This window comes from Pinus tabuliformis, chromosome 3_1 (genome assembly GCF_031772625.1).
Source record: "Pinus tabuliformis cultivar Carrire ecotype Pingquan chromosome 3_1, CPIR1, whole genome shotgun sequence".
NCBI classification, from domain to species: Eukaryota; Viridiplantae; Streptophyta; class Pinopsida; order Pinales; family Pinaceae; genus Pinus; species Pinus tabuliformis.
The window spans coordinates 86975246-86988240 of record NC_142301.1 but is presented as its reverse complement, the minus strand read 5'-3'; the positions used below and the strand labels follow the sequence as shown (position 1 = coordinate 86988240).

The 12995-nt window shown below is 37.2% G+C and overlaps 1 protein-coding gene across 1 annotated transcript; it reads right to left on the bottom strand.

Annotated features, from left to right (window-relative positions):
• Nucleotides 1-1817: 1817 nt before the first annotated feature.
• Nucleotides 1818-2216, bottom strand: LOC149185905 (putative trehalase). Its single transcript, XM_089409169.1, has one exon. It carries the CDS (start codon nucleotides 2214-2216, stop codon nucleotides 1818-1820), a length of 399 nt encoding a protein of 132 aa, XP_089265295.1.
• Nucleotides 2217-12995: the final 10779 nt, after the last annotated feature.

Genomic DNA, 12995 nt, shown 5'->3' with positions numbered 1-12995 from the left:
GCAGTTAAGAGAATATTCAAGTATCTACAAGGAACTCAATATTTTGGTCTATGGTACCCAAAAAATATAGATTTTACACTCCATGCTTACACAAATGCAGATTGGGTAGGTAATATTGATGATCACAAGAATACTAGTGGTGGAGCATTTTATTTGGGACCTCGCTTGGTTTCATGGTTTAGTAAGAGATAAAACTCTATCGCTTTAACTACTGCTAAGGCAGAATATGTTGTTATTGCATCTTGTTATACTTAAATTCTGTGGATGATCCAAACATTGAAAGACATTCAAGTCACTTGTCCTCAACCTATACCTATTTTTTTGTCACAATACTAGTGTCATAAGTATCTCTAAGAATCATGCCATGCACTAAAAAACCAAGCACATTCCAATCAAATATCATTTTTTGAGAGAACAGGTGCTTGAACAAAAGGTCAAACTGGAGTATGTTCCTTCAAAGGTAAAAGTTGCTAATATATTTACAAAGCCACTTCCACGTGATTCCTTTGAACATCTCATAGAGAAATTAAGAATGATTCATGCTTCATCACTCCACTAATTATTCTGACACGTATGTCATGTTCAGGAGGAATTGTGACTAAATTACTACATTTTACTTTCTGTACGCAGATGATCTAAAGGACAGTCAAGTATGTATGCAGTTTCTAAGTTATACATGCGTGTATATATCTCAATGATTGATAAAAATAGCGTAGATTCAAGGGGAGCCTCCTATATGCATTCACCATTTCATGCGTGGTCTTATGTTTCTAACATTGGTTTGTTGCAGTATGTTGGTTCACGGGGAGCAACTATTATAACCCTAAATTCCCTTGTTGCTATTATGGTTTCATAAGCATGTCTTGTTGCATATCTTTGCTAATGTATTGATATTTCTATTGTTACTACTGAAGATGTATATGTTGTTGTTTTTTCACTAGTTATCAATGATGCATGGATTCCAAATGATAAAGTTTTGTTGGACACCTAATCCTAAAGGGTTAGCGTGGAAGTTGAATGGACAAAGCAGTCCAAGAGACCTTGGGATCTGAATCCCAAGAGTCACCTATTGTACTATAAATATACATCTTTTGTTAATAAAAATTACACTCACTGATTTATCTTTCTCACATTCTCGTGCTGTCCATGTCTGTTTAACATGGTATCGGAGCCAAGTTGTTTTTCTGTGACCTTTGTTATGTGCATGTCAGTCCTGCACCTCTGCCCATTACCTATAAAGCTCCATTAATTCATTGTTTGCCAGAAATCTGCTCTGGCTATTTTAAGACTCTCTGTCTGACCCTTGAAATTATGCCTGCGCTCTTGTCCTAACAATTTAAATTTCTTTGGCTTTCGTGACTATTTATAAACGTTTTTTTTGAAAATCGCTGAGTTTGTCAGAAGCACTGAAAACGGGTCAAATACAGCCTGCCTGGATTGCATGAGAGTGTCGAGTAGGGAGATTTCATGACATTAAACGTTTTTGTCAGGCCATTTACTGCCGGAGATAAAGACACCCGTTAGAAGCCGAAGTTTCTTCAGGTGACCTACCACTCTGCTGTTTACCAAATAAAGCATCTGTCATAACGCATATGTTAAATTGAATAACGCATCTGTCACCCTCTCTGTCATGCGTTTCATTCTCTGGGCTGTATACTTGAGTGTTTCTACCTACCGTCCTCCCACCATCCAATCTTGCATAGTATCTGCTTAAAGAGTGTTCAGCACCACGCGCATCCCGTACTGTAACTTTATGGATTCCTGAGTTCCAAAATCTGTGTTCCTGTAACAAAGTTGGGAATGCCATTTTTAATAGATCAATATCCCCTATTTTTCATGTAAATGGCCCGTACCATGGCACTTAGGAGAGGAGGTTGACTTCTGTTCGTATAGTAAGTCTGTGCACCATTTAGGACAAATCCATATTTATGTATAAGTGAAACAAGATTGTTGACAATTCCTTTTGCTGTTTCATACATTTTACTGGCAAGAACACCCCTGATTATCCAGTAACTGTCCCAGTAATAAACTTCTCTGAAACGTGAGCCTGGAATAACCACGCCCTCGGGTAAAGGAAGGAGTGTATGTTCATCAGGCCTTTCTGCAACGCTCTTGGCCACTTTCCTGCTCAATACTTTCCACAGCGAGTGCACCTCCAAAGCCCATTTACGAACCTCCTCGTTCACGACACCGGGCCTCTTGTTGGGCATCTCCATCTTGCCTTTAAATCTTGATGTGCCCTCTTTATGCCTATCATCAGAAGCATCCGGTTAATCTTGCATTGTTGGGAGTGTTTACTGTTGTTCTGAGCCTCACTGTTGGCATATCCTGTGCATACACAAAGGAAGGATAGTTTTGGAGGCATTGATATTAACAGCAGCTGTGGTGTTCTCACTAACTGGTTACACATTCTGGGCGGCAAAGAAGGGAAAAGATTTCAGTTTCTTGGGTCCAATTCGACGTCGACAATCAAAGATCTTTTCGCAGAACGCAACATTTGCCATAATACTGGATATTATAAAGACTGCACGGGCTTTAGTATTATGCAGTTAATTTTTTATGGTGGTTTCTATGTATCGTTGAGCAATTCGTTATATACGCAGTTTATATACGCAGTCTGTGGTATATGGATTCTGATTATTACTGTGCCCAGGATTCCTCTGCCTAAGTAGTGGATTACTTGCCCTGAATTTATGAGCTCTTGCAAGTTGTTTTAAATGTATAAATCCATTGCATCATGTGATTCATTATATGTCATGATCCTTGTATATATCTTCTAGGTGGCATGTAAGAAGGAATACAAACAGTTGTCCGTGGGTGCTCATGGGAAATAAGAGCACAGTATATGTTTATTCTTCCATCTTCATCTATTGTCATGACATTGAAGTTGAAAAGTTAGTGGGTAAAGCACTCAAGCTATGAAACATTTGGATTCATAGAACGTGAGCGACCTTGACTATTTAATGTAGTGTGGACACTGCCTTGATTCTCGACATAGGCATGGTGTATCGTTCTCAAGGATTTGCATAGCCAACGGGTTTTATTCAAAAAAAAAAAAATCTTTGTATCTTACTCTATTGACTGGAGTAGAATCATATCGACACCCTTTCTCTCATTTTCAAACGAGGAGGAAAAGGTGCGAGATAATCTTCTCTGACAAGTGAGAGAATGTGTCAAGTGAGAGATTTTTCAAGCTAAAAGGAAATACTGAATTTTATAGTGAATGAAATAACGCTGAACATTTACCCGAGTCAAAACTATGTGAGCGTGTACGTGTTAATTGTCCGAAACTGGTTCGTTTTGCGCTGCTTATTTCTGTTTCCCGAGGAAGATCAGATCCGCTCGACGAATACTGCGGGGTCTCGGCACCAGGGTTGCAGCGACTTCCGTATTCTTCTCGTGAAGCCCATAAGCATTTTTGCATTCTCTTGCTCCATTTGTCGAAGTGAAGAATGCTCTGATTGAAGAAGATCTGCCGATGCATCATAAAATGACTGAAATGCCTTCCTCAGAAGCTTCTTCTGTCCCACGGTAATGCTGAGATCCTTATAGAGCTCATCTTGTATATCTTGTATATCCAGCATCCTCTATAACACGAACATAATAGAGCTCCATAAGAAGCTTAAGTGTGCTTCGTTTCTTCATTGCTCTTGAGCTCCGATCTATGTCCAGATCATCACTAGTCTTACTCGGAAAGAAGACTTTCAACAGCCCTTGTATCAAACTGGGTGAAAAGTCCTTGATGAAGTAAGGAGCAGACCTGAACCGCTGCATTGATGTCGGAACTTCTAAGTGGGCGCCATAAAACTAGACAAGCTACCTGATATCGAATTTGAACTGTTTTAAAGTGATATATATACAGTGATATATATTGGTAGCATACAGTGATATATATATGCGCTGTTTTAATTTTGAATGAGCGCTGTTTTTAAATGATGGTCACTGTAGGGCACTATTAGACTAAATCTCCTGTACCGTAACCTAGAATTGTTTTCAAAGTATTCTACTGCAAAATGGAATTTCAGCGGCTGCCTCAAACAGGATTACTCTAGCAATGCATTTTCAGCGATAAGGAAAAGATTCTTGACATAATATTGTGAGTGGGTACTGCTTATTCATTTGTTCATAGTTATGATCAGTTTTTAAAAGGTGTAAATCAGACATTAAAGGAAAAATGGTCAGAACCAGTGAAGTATTACAGTTCCTTAAAACTCTGATATTATCTACTGTTGATGACACATTGCAAATCAGCAAAGCCTCTCTTTCAGACATTCAAACATGTCTGCAATATGCACAAGAAAAGATAGAGTTTTTGCAGCTTGAATCACAACTGCAGCAGGAAGAATTACAGCAGTGGAGTCATCATTCTGAACCTGTTTCTGTTCAGAACAATGAAACAGACTCCCATGAACAACAAGTCAATAATGGTACAATTCATTCAAATAAAGCAGCAGCTGTACATGCAGATGAAGAAACCAAGACTGCACTTCCCAAGCCCATCATCAGACCTTGGGAACAGCTTGTCCACAACAAGCACAGAACTGGTCTTGGATATGACAAGGACTTGTCCTTTCATATTCCAGACTATGCCAAGCCCATTCAGTTTCAGAGTGCTGGATTCATTTATGACAGTTCACCTGCTTCTCATGGCAGCTCACCTTCAGCTGTTCCAGATTCTGCCCCTCTTCCACAGCAACAACAACAACAAAAACAACAGATCGTGAAATGCCAACACTGTGATCGAGTTGGCCATATGAAAGATCACTGTTTTGATCTTCATCCATGTGAGCACTGTCATAAAACCAGCCATTCTTCACACAGGTGCTTCAAAAACAAACGTCCTGCAAAGACAAAGATTCATCTTGGATGGATCGCTTCTTGGCAATGGGCATCAACAGCCAAGAAGATATTCCAAACACATGTCAGAACTTGTTCCAGAGTACTGAACAGTCTTGCAGTTGAGTTTTCTCCATCTTCTCACCTTGTATCTGACAGGGGGGGAAATGATGGTCATCTACAAGCTTCAAAGTCACATCAAGCGAGCCTGAGCCACAACCTGCCACACCAGTTTCAGAGTTGCAGCCAGAGACAAAGATGCCCGTGATCACAGAATGAGAACACTTCCTCTAGCAGAAGGCACAAGCTTCTTGCCAGTTTTGGAAGAGTTCCAGGAATTGCATTAAGCATTCCAGAGTTGTTGGTTATCCTTAAACCATCACAGGTTGAGACTTCCCTTTTCAGGTTGAAGTTTTACCTTTTATGCGGGGTGAGACCTCCCTTTTATGGTTGAAGGTTTCCCCCTTTGAAACAATAGGATCACTTCCTCTAGCAGAAAACTTCAGTTTCTTGCCAGTTTTGGAAGAGTTCCGGGAACTGCACTAAGCGTTCCAGTGTTGGTGGTCATCCTTAAACCACCGCCCTTTTTATACCAACATTTCATAGAGCACATTCAGCCTAGTGCTGCCATGCATTTTTTGCACATTTTGTATTATAGCTCTCTTCTTGGACTCATACATAACCCTTCGGATTAAGGGGGGGAATGTTGGACACCTAATCCTAAAGGGTTAGCGTGGAAGTTGAATGGACAAAGCAGTCCAAGAGACCTTGGGATCTGAATCCCAAGAGTCACCTATTGTACTATAAATATACATCTTTTGTTAATAAAAATTACACTCACTGATTTATCTTTCTCACATTCTCGTGCTGTCCATGTCTGTTTAACAAGTTTATCTATTGACATGATTGATGAGGAGGATGTTCATGTTACTTCTTTGATGTTGTTGTCAAATATTCATGTTGTAGGTTCCTATATGGTAAATGGTGGTTGTTGACGACTATCATGATCTTACAGCCTCATTGTTGAGGTCCTGGTTTTAGTTATATATGTCCTATATGTCCCTTAAAGGTCATGTAAAGTAGTCATTATAATATTTAGTCATGTATGGGATATTGGGTGATTAATGTACCGTTGGGTCAAATATGCAACCCCACTGTGTTGGGCGATTAATGTAATAATAAGCCATTTGTCATAAGAAAGGTCATTTTTTAGTCATATATCCTTGTACTCTGTTGAATATCTTCAGAAGGTTCAACATATGGTCAGGGGGAGCATGGTTAGCATGTAGTTCTCATATTCAACATATCAGACCTACAGTGGTCCTCTCTACATAGGAGGAAGAGAAGTATTTATTCAACATTGGTTAGCCCTTTTCCCTTGATGTCAAAGGGGGAGAGAAGCTTGCTGTTTGGAGACACATTCTTAGAAAATCTTGGTAAGATGTCTTGGTATTTGCAGGTGTGTTTGCAGGTGTTTACATATGGTGACCAAACACCAAAGTGGTTGCCATCAAGTCCAAAGGGGTGGATTGTTGGCATTATGGCTAATGTGTTGTCCTTGATGGAAACCTACTTGATAAATATGTCAACATTGTGATATAATGATGGTTATGCAAACTGATACAAATGTTACAGGTGATATGGACAAAGGAATGTCAGTTCAAAGACAGATAGATGATAAAAGAAAAGTTTGTGAGAATATATGCGGATATTGAGAAGAAAGGTCGCCTACATATGTAGGTATTGTAAAGAACAATCATGTACAAAATCTGCACCATGGTAATCTGGATACCAAGGGTCTGTACCATGGTATTGGCCCATAGTAATGTGTGTGACAATAGTTATTTGATCCTATCAAAGAATACTAATGACATTACCAAGGGATTGGCCTAAGTTATTGGCTAAATCTAAAGCTATATAAGGAGATGGAGATCAAGGTGTTAAGTGTGCAAGTATTGAGTTGTCTATGAATGATTTGATCTGAAACAGGTGTGCAACAGGGAGCAAGGAGAAGACTTGGATCTGAAACATTTGAAATATGTTGAAATATATGCTTGATTGATTTACTTGTTGCAAATGTCACTAATATTAATGAAACCGTGATACGGTGATCTAAATGATGTATTCAGAAGTATGTAGTATTAACAGTGAAGGTTATGAAAAGTGAAATTGTGTTTACATCGAAAGTTTTTCAGATATGCACACAGGTATATTTGGGAATATTCGTGTACATATGCAGATCCATCTCTGTAGGGCGTATATAGTCCGCGAAATAATTTTCAGTATGTGAAGATATGTGCGTGGGTGTTGTGAATGGTGAGCGTGTACATACATTGATATTCTTCATGGAAGGCGTGTACAAAAACTAGGGTTTGATCCACAGGGGCTTCAATAGGGGAGAAATACCATACCACGTGCATTCATATTGGGGGATATATATTGACAAAAAAATTACATAATATATTCAACATATAATGGGGGTAAAGGGTTTTTGTATTGGTAGGTATAAAAAACAGAGCTCAAAGTTAATGAAAAAATATAAAGGGTATAAAAAATGTTAATGAAAAATGGACACCTACAATATCTAGTGAAAGTAGGGGTTTTTTAAATTGGGAAGGTGTATTAGGTTCGTATTGGTAAGGGGTTAAATAATGTGATTTTTTGAGGTATTTTCCAATATGCAGTCAAATTAAGAGTATTGTTTAGTATGCCATGAACACACCTGATATGTCAGAGGTTCATTGAGTGAAGCCCCCATGGTTTGATCTAATGATTGATGTTTACAGTTGATGTTGTCTGGTTTACTTGTTGTTGTCTATCGATGATGTCTCTATCATATTGATCTGCGTTTGACAGTGAAAATTGAGGTGACTTGGTTGAATTGAATAGTTTTAATGGTATAGAAGTATGACTAGGTGTATGATATATGATTTATAATTGGTTCAGAAATATGTGATTGACTCAGCGATCTGTAACTGGTGAAATGGTTTATGTATTATTTAATAATTAATTATTTAGTATTTAGTATTTTGAGCTTTGTACACGAGTGTTATATAGAGAAAGTGTGTATATACGCGAGTCTTATTTAGTACAATAACTTACATTATTTGATATTTGTTGTTTCTAGTTGGGTTCTACATTTAGTAACTTAATGCTTCAGAATTTTAGTTGATTTGCAATGTGGCAGTGTATCAAATTCAGTGCTTCAGTTTGTTTGGGTTTATGGTTTATATGGGTCCAATTTGAAAATTTGATGAAAGGTGGCCTATAGGTCGTGTGATGATTATTTGACAGGTGGATCTAGTCTAAAATATTTTGAAAAGTGATCCACAAGGAGATGAGCGTTGCAACCTTCAAAAAGTGGGTAGGAGCTCCCTTCCGGTAGGAGATAGTATACGATTTTAGGGGGTTGTAGCTCCCTTCCAATAGGAGTTGGAGAATAATATTGCAGCCTTCTGTAGGTGGGTTCCTACACACTGAAAAGAGTTGCATCATTACAAATGTAATATTTTTTATATCATAAGAAATGCGATAGAGACAACAACAACGGTGGTTTTCTCCCACATTGGGTTTCCACCTAAAAATCCTGGTGTTCTATGGGTCTTTTTTGTGATTTCTTTATGTTCTTTATAGCATATTGAAAAGTAATTAATCTACTGATGCACTGATTAAGGATAATCATATGACATAATTCATTAAAATTAGTAAATTGGATATGTGTTGGTTTCCTTCTCTGATGTAGCGTACATATGTAGGTTGCCTTAATAACGATAGCGTATATTTTTCAGAATATAAAATTTGGAAGTTTGAATTTAAAATACTTATTCATCCCCCCTCTCAATATTTTTCCCAACATATAGCTTCATCCAAAAAACATTAAAAAGTTTCTTACCTTTAATTATGCTTCTATCACATTCAACCAAGGTTCTAGACTTCCTCTTAGTTACTTCATTCTACTGAGTAGTATGCAGAACTATATACTATTTCTAAATCTCATTATTTTTGAAGTATTTGAGAAAAATGTCCTTATGTGTACTCTCTTCATTGATATGATATAACAATCTCAATGTGTTTACCTATTTTTCAACCATGTCCTTGAATTATTTAAAATATTCAAACACGTCATTCTTTTTGTAGATGAAATAAACCCATGTAAACCTTGTTTTGACATCAATGAAGATAAGGAAATAATATACTCTCCCAAGTGACTTAGTTTGCATGTGACTATACACATTAGTGTGCACTAATTCAAGAATTTCTCTTTTCCTTCATTTCCTATGTTGTCTTCCTAGTGAAAAACCATCATATTTAGCATACTCATTCTTAAAAATAGAAATACCCTCCACCATTTATTTCTTCAAAATAGAAAGACCCTCTAAGGGCTAAGAAAGAAATGGTGGAGTGTCTTTCTATTTTTATGAAGGGCATTTCGTTAGTTAGTACAATTGCTCCAACCACTTTTTTATTATACAAATCCCCATGAAGAAGGAATACATACTTGGTTTGTTAACCTTCCCCACATTTATCTCTATTATCAAGTATTTGTGTTCTTGGTGTGCTTGACACAATGTTGTTTCTTCTTGATTGTGTGTTGAAGCCTTGATTTTAACTCCTTGGTTCCATTTCCATTGGCCCAAAATATAACACTTCATTGACAAATGGGATGACAAGAACCTAAAAAGGATTGCAGATCATTTGGAATTTTTTGTTGATTTATCTTGATGAGATTCAAGACATGCAAGTTTAAAAAAAATTGCTCAATTGTTCATGTTCATTTATCCATTGAAGATAAGTTTGCAAAAGGACAATTATAATTATGAGATGAAGATCTTTAAAGAATGAAAGTATCAACTCCTGAGGTACAAGACCTTGCTTTATCATTTTTTCCTTCTATTTCATTCGATCATCACTATTGTGGCCCATCTTGTAACCTTGCATTTGTATTCATATTTTATCTTCCAAAATGGATCATTTCTATGATGATTTATTATTTCTTTTACATGTATTAATTTTGATGGTGCCCCCCTACCAACACCCTATCACCGCTACTACAACTTTCTTGTAATATTAAACTTTGGAGATTCAACCTATGATACAAGTGATTTTCACTTTTTTCCCCATATCATGAAGCTTCTAAGAATCTTCCCTATGGAAAAACCTACTAAGGTAGACCTATATGTCACTACAATGATTGGTTCATGTCTTTTGATTTCTTTATGACACATTGGGACTACCATTTCTAATTCCATACTTGCAAATTGTGGGCTCTAATTACAACATGACCAATTTTATGATCCTTGCACCTTAAAATTATAAGATACCAATAATTATAGTACTCTTCTAGGGGGGGAACCTCATTTTACAATTAATACAATCTACAATAAAATAATTGGTTATTTTAAGACTAGGTCATATATATATATATATATATATATATATATATTGGAGACAAAGGGTACAATTATAATAAAATGGAACCATGATGGGTTCTTACCTCATAAATATAACAATTGTAGTATACCTAGGGGCGATAATATGGGGTACAAAGGGAGGTACCTAAGGGAATAATGTAATAATGGGATGGGCCATAGCAATAAATAAGGTGGTTAACCCGTACCATGTAAGGGACGACAAGTAGTTAGTAATAATGTAATGAGTCCATGGTATTAGATAGATGGTATTAAGGGAACCATGGTAATGACCCATGGTATTGTATGTATGAGGCCTATATAGAGGCTAGAGACTCTCCATTGACAGATATGAAGGAATATTGTATGAACAGGCATATGGCTTGTGGAGTATTCTCCTTTCTTAAGGAGTGAATGTATGGTGTTGCCCTACCTTAAGGATTTGAACAATAAAGAGAAACATTTTTATATTTAGATCTTGTTATTTTTGGTGATTATTTGTAGTGGTTGGGTATATTGGTATGTTTTCATATATTTTCAGGTCAAATCTATAACAAGTGGTATCGGAGCACTTTCCTGGGCAAAAGTGGAGAATTTTTTTTAAATTTTTTGCAGGAACTTTCTGGGGCTACAAGTTTGCAGATCAGATCTATACGTTTTGGGGAAAAATCTGCAAAATCTAATTGTAGATATGGATTCTTTGTGAAAAATACCCAATTAAAAAAAAAAAAATCGGCCAAATCGGAGTCCAGATGAAGGAGATATCGCTGATCTAAAAATCAGTGGTGTTGCAAACATCTTTCGAGGCGGCGAATTTGTGGATCACATCTGTATGATTTGGGGAAAAATCTGCAAAATTTAATTGTAGATCTGGATTCTTTGTGAAAAAATACCCAAGTTCAAAAAAAAAATTGGCCGAATCGGAGTCCGGATGAGGGAGATATTGATGATTTAAAAAGCAGTTGGATTGCAAACATTTTTTTCGAGTCAACGGGTTTGTGGCACAGATATGTATGTTCTAGTGCACCATCTGAAGAATCTAATTGCATATTTGGATTTCTTGTGAAAAAATACCTAAGTTCAAAAAAAAAATCAGTCGAATCAGAGTCCAGATGAGAGAGATATTGCTGATTTAAAATCAGTTATTTTTCAGCAATTTTTTGTGACCGCGGGACAATTGCAGCGTGGATCTGCAATTCCAGTGCCTAGATCAGGATTTCTACCACATGGAAAGATGTGGAATCGTTGTTCCATTTCCGAAAACAGGTCATAATAGGGATTCTGAGCAATATTGACAGAATTGTGGCCATTTAAAATTGTAAATGAGTTTTTCCCAAACCCTCTTCATGGAGAGGCTATATTTTACAGGAAAAGATGATAGCCCTACTATTGAAGAATTCGTATAAAGACAAAAGTTCACATATGGGACACTTTGGAAGATTTCAATAGGGCTTAATATGAAAGATAAGACTATCAAATGGTGGTTCTCACTTGACTACAAGCAGTTGCCCAAACTTTCAGATACAGAAATTGAAAGAGTCCTTTTAGACAAATGGTCTCGGGCTAGAAAAAAGGAGAATGAGACACGTAAGGGGTTATTTTCTACGGGTGTCTCCTTATTGCAGGTTCATGGATTGATTCCGAAGGAGAAGATGATTGTGTCTATAAATCCTAGCTGCAAGCATAATTTTATCAATGTTAATTTGGCAAAAAATTACAAGTTCCAACAAAACACATTGAAAACACACAGGTTGATGATGAGGATGTTCAAGTTTATAAGGATTTGAAGTTTTCTATGGATAAGTATGTGTTTCATGGTGACTTTTATACTTTAGATATGGATAACATGGATGTTATTTTGGGATATCCTTGGATGGAATCTGTGGGTACTATCAATATTAATGTGTAGAAGAAATTCCTGAAGCTCTGGTATAAAAAGAAGAAAATTACATTACAGTATATTTCCATTAATAAACAAGTAGAGTCCACGGAGGCTGAAGCAGAAGCTGCTCCAGGGACTAACATATCAAATGATGAGCCATTGATGGTCGAAAACCACACACAAACATCAAACCAGGTACCAGAAAAACAAGTAGAGGCTGAAGCAGAAAATGTTACATCAGAGGGGGACTCCGTGGTTGAAGTAATATTGAAAGATAAGAAACAACAACAACCACAACAGGTACCAGATACCCATCAGGCTCCATTAGGTGGTGAATTAAAGCAAGATACATCGTTGGTTAACACTTCAACATATCACCACCCACATCACCCCACAAGAAAACAACCAACAAGATGGCAACGAATTAGCCACAAGGACAACAACCCCCGCATGACAGATAGTGAGGAGCAAAGATCCACCTGCTACACATCAACACAGAAGAGCTGCCAAGGTCAACGTCCATCTCAAGCGAGCGAGGCACCAGCAAGATTGAGGGTTCACCTTTCTCTTGGATGGCTAGATGCACGCGCATGGTACCAATGGACTACTCTTTTGAGTAGATCTTATTATTTGTGTTCTTCCCATGTTTCAGGGACGAAACATGTTAAGGGAGGTGGAACGTAGTATATCTAGGGGGGATAATATGGGTACAAAGGGAGGTACCCAAGGGAATAATGTAATAACAGGATGGGCCATAGTAATAAATAAGGTGGTTAACCCGTATCATGTAAGGGACCACAAGTAGTTAGTAATAATGTAATGGGCCCATGGTATTAGATAGATGGTATTGAGGGAACCATGATAATGAC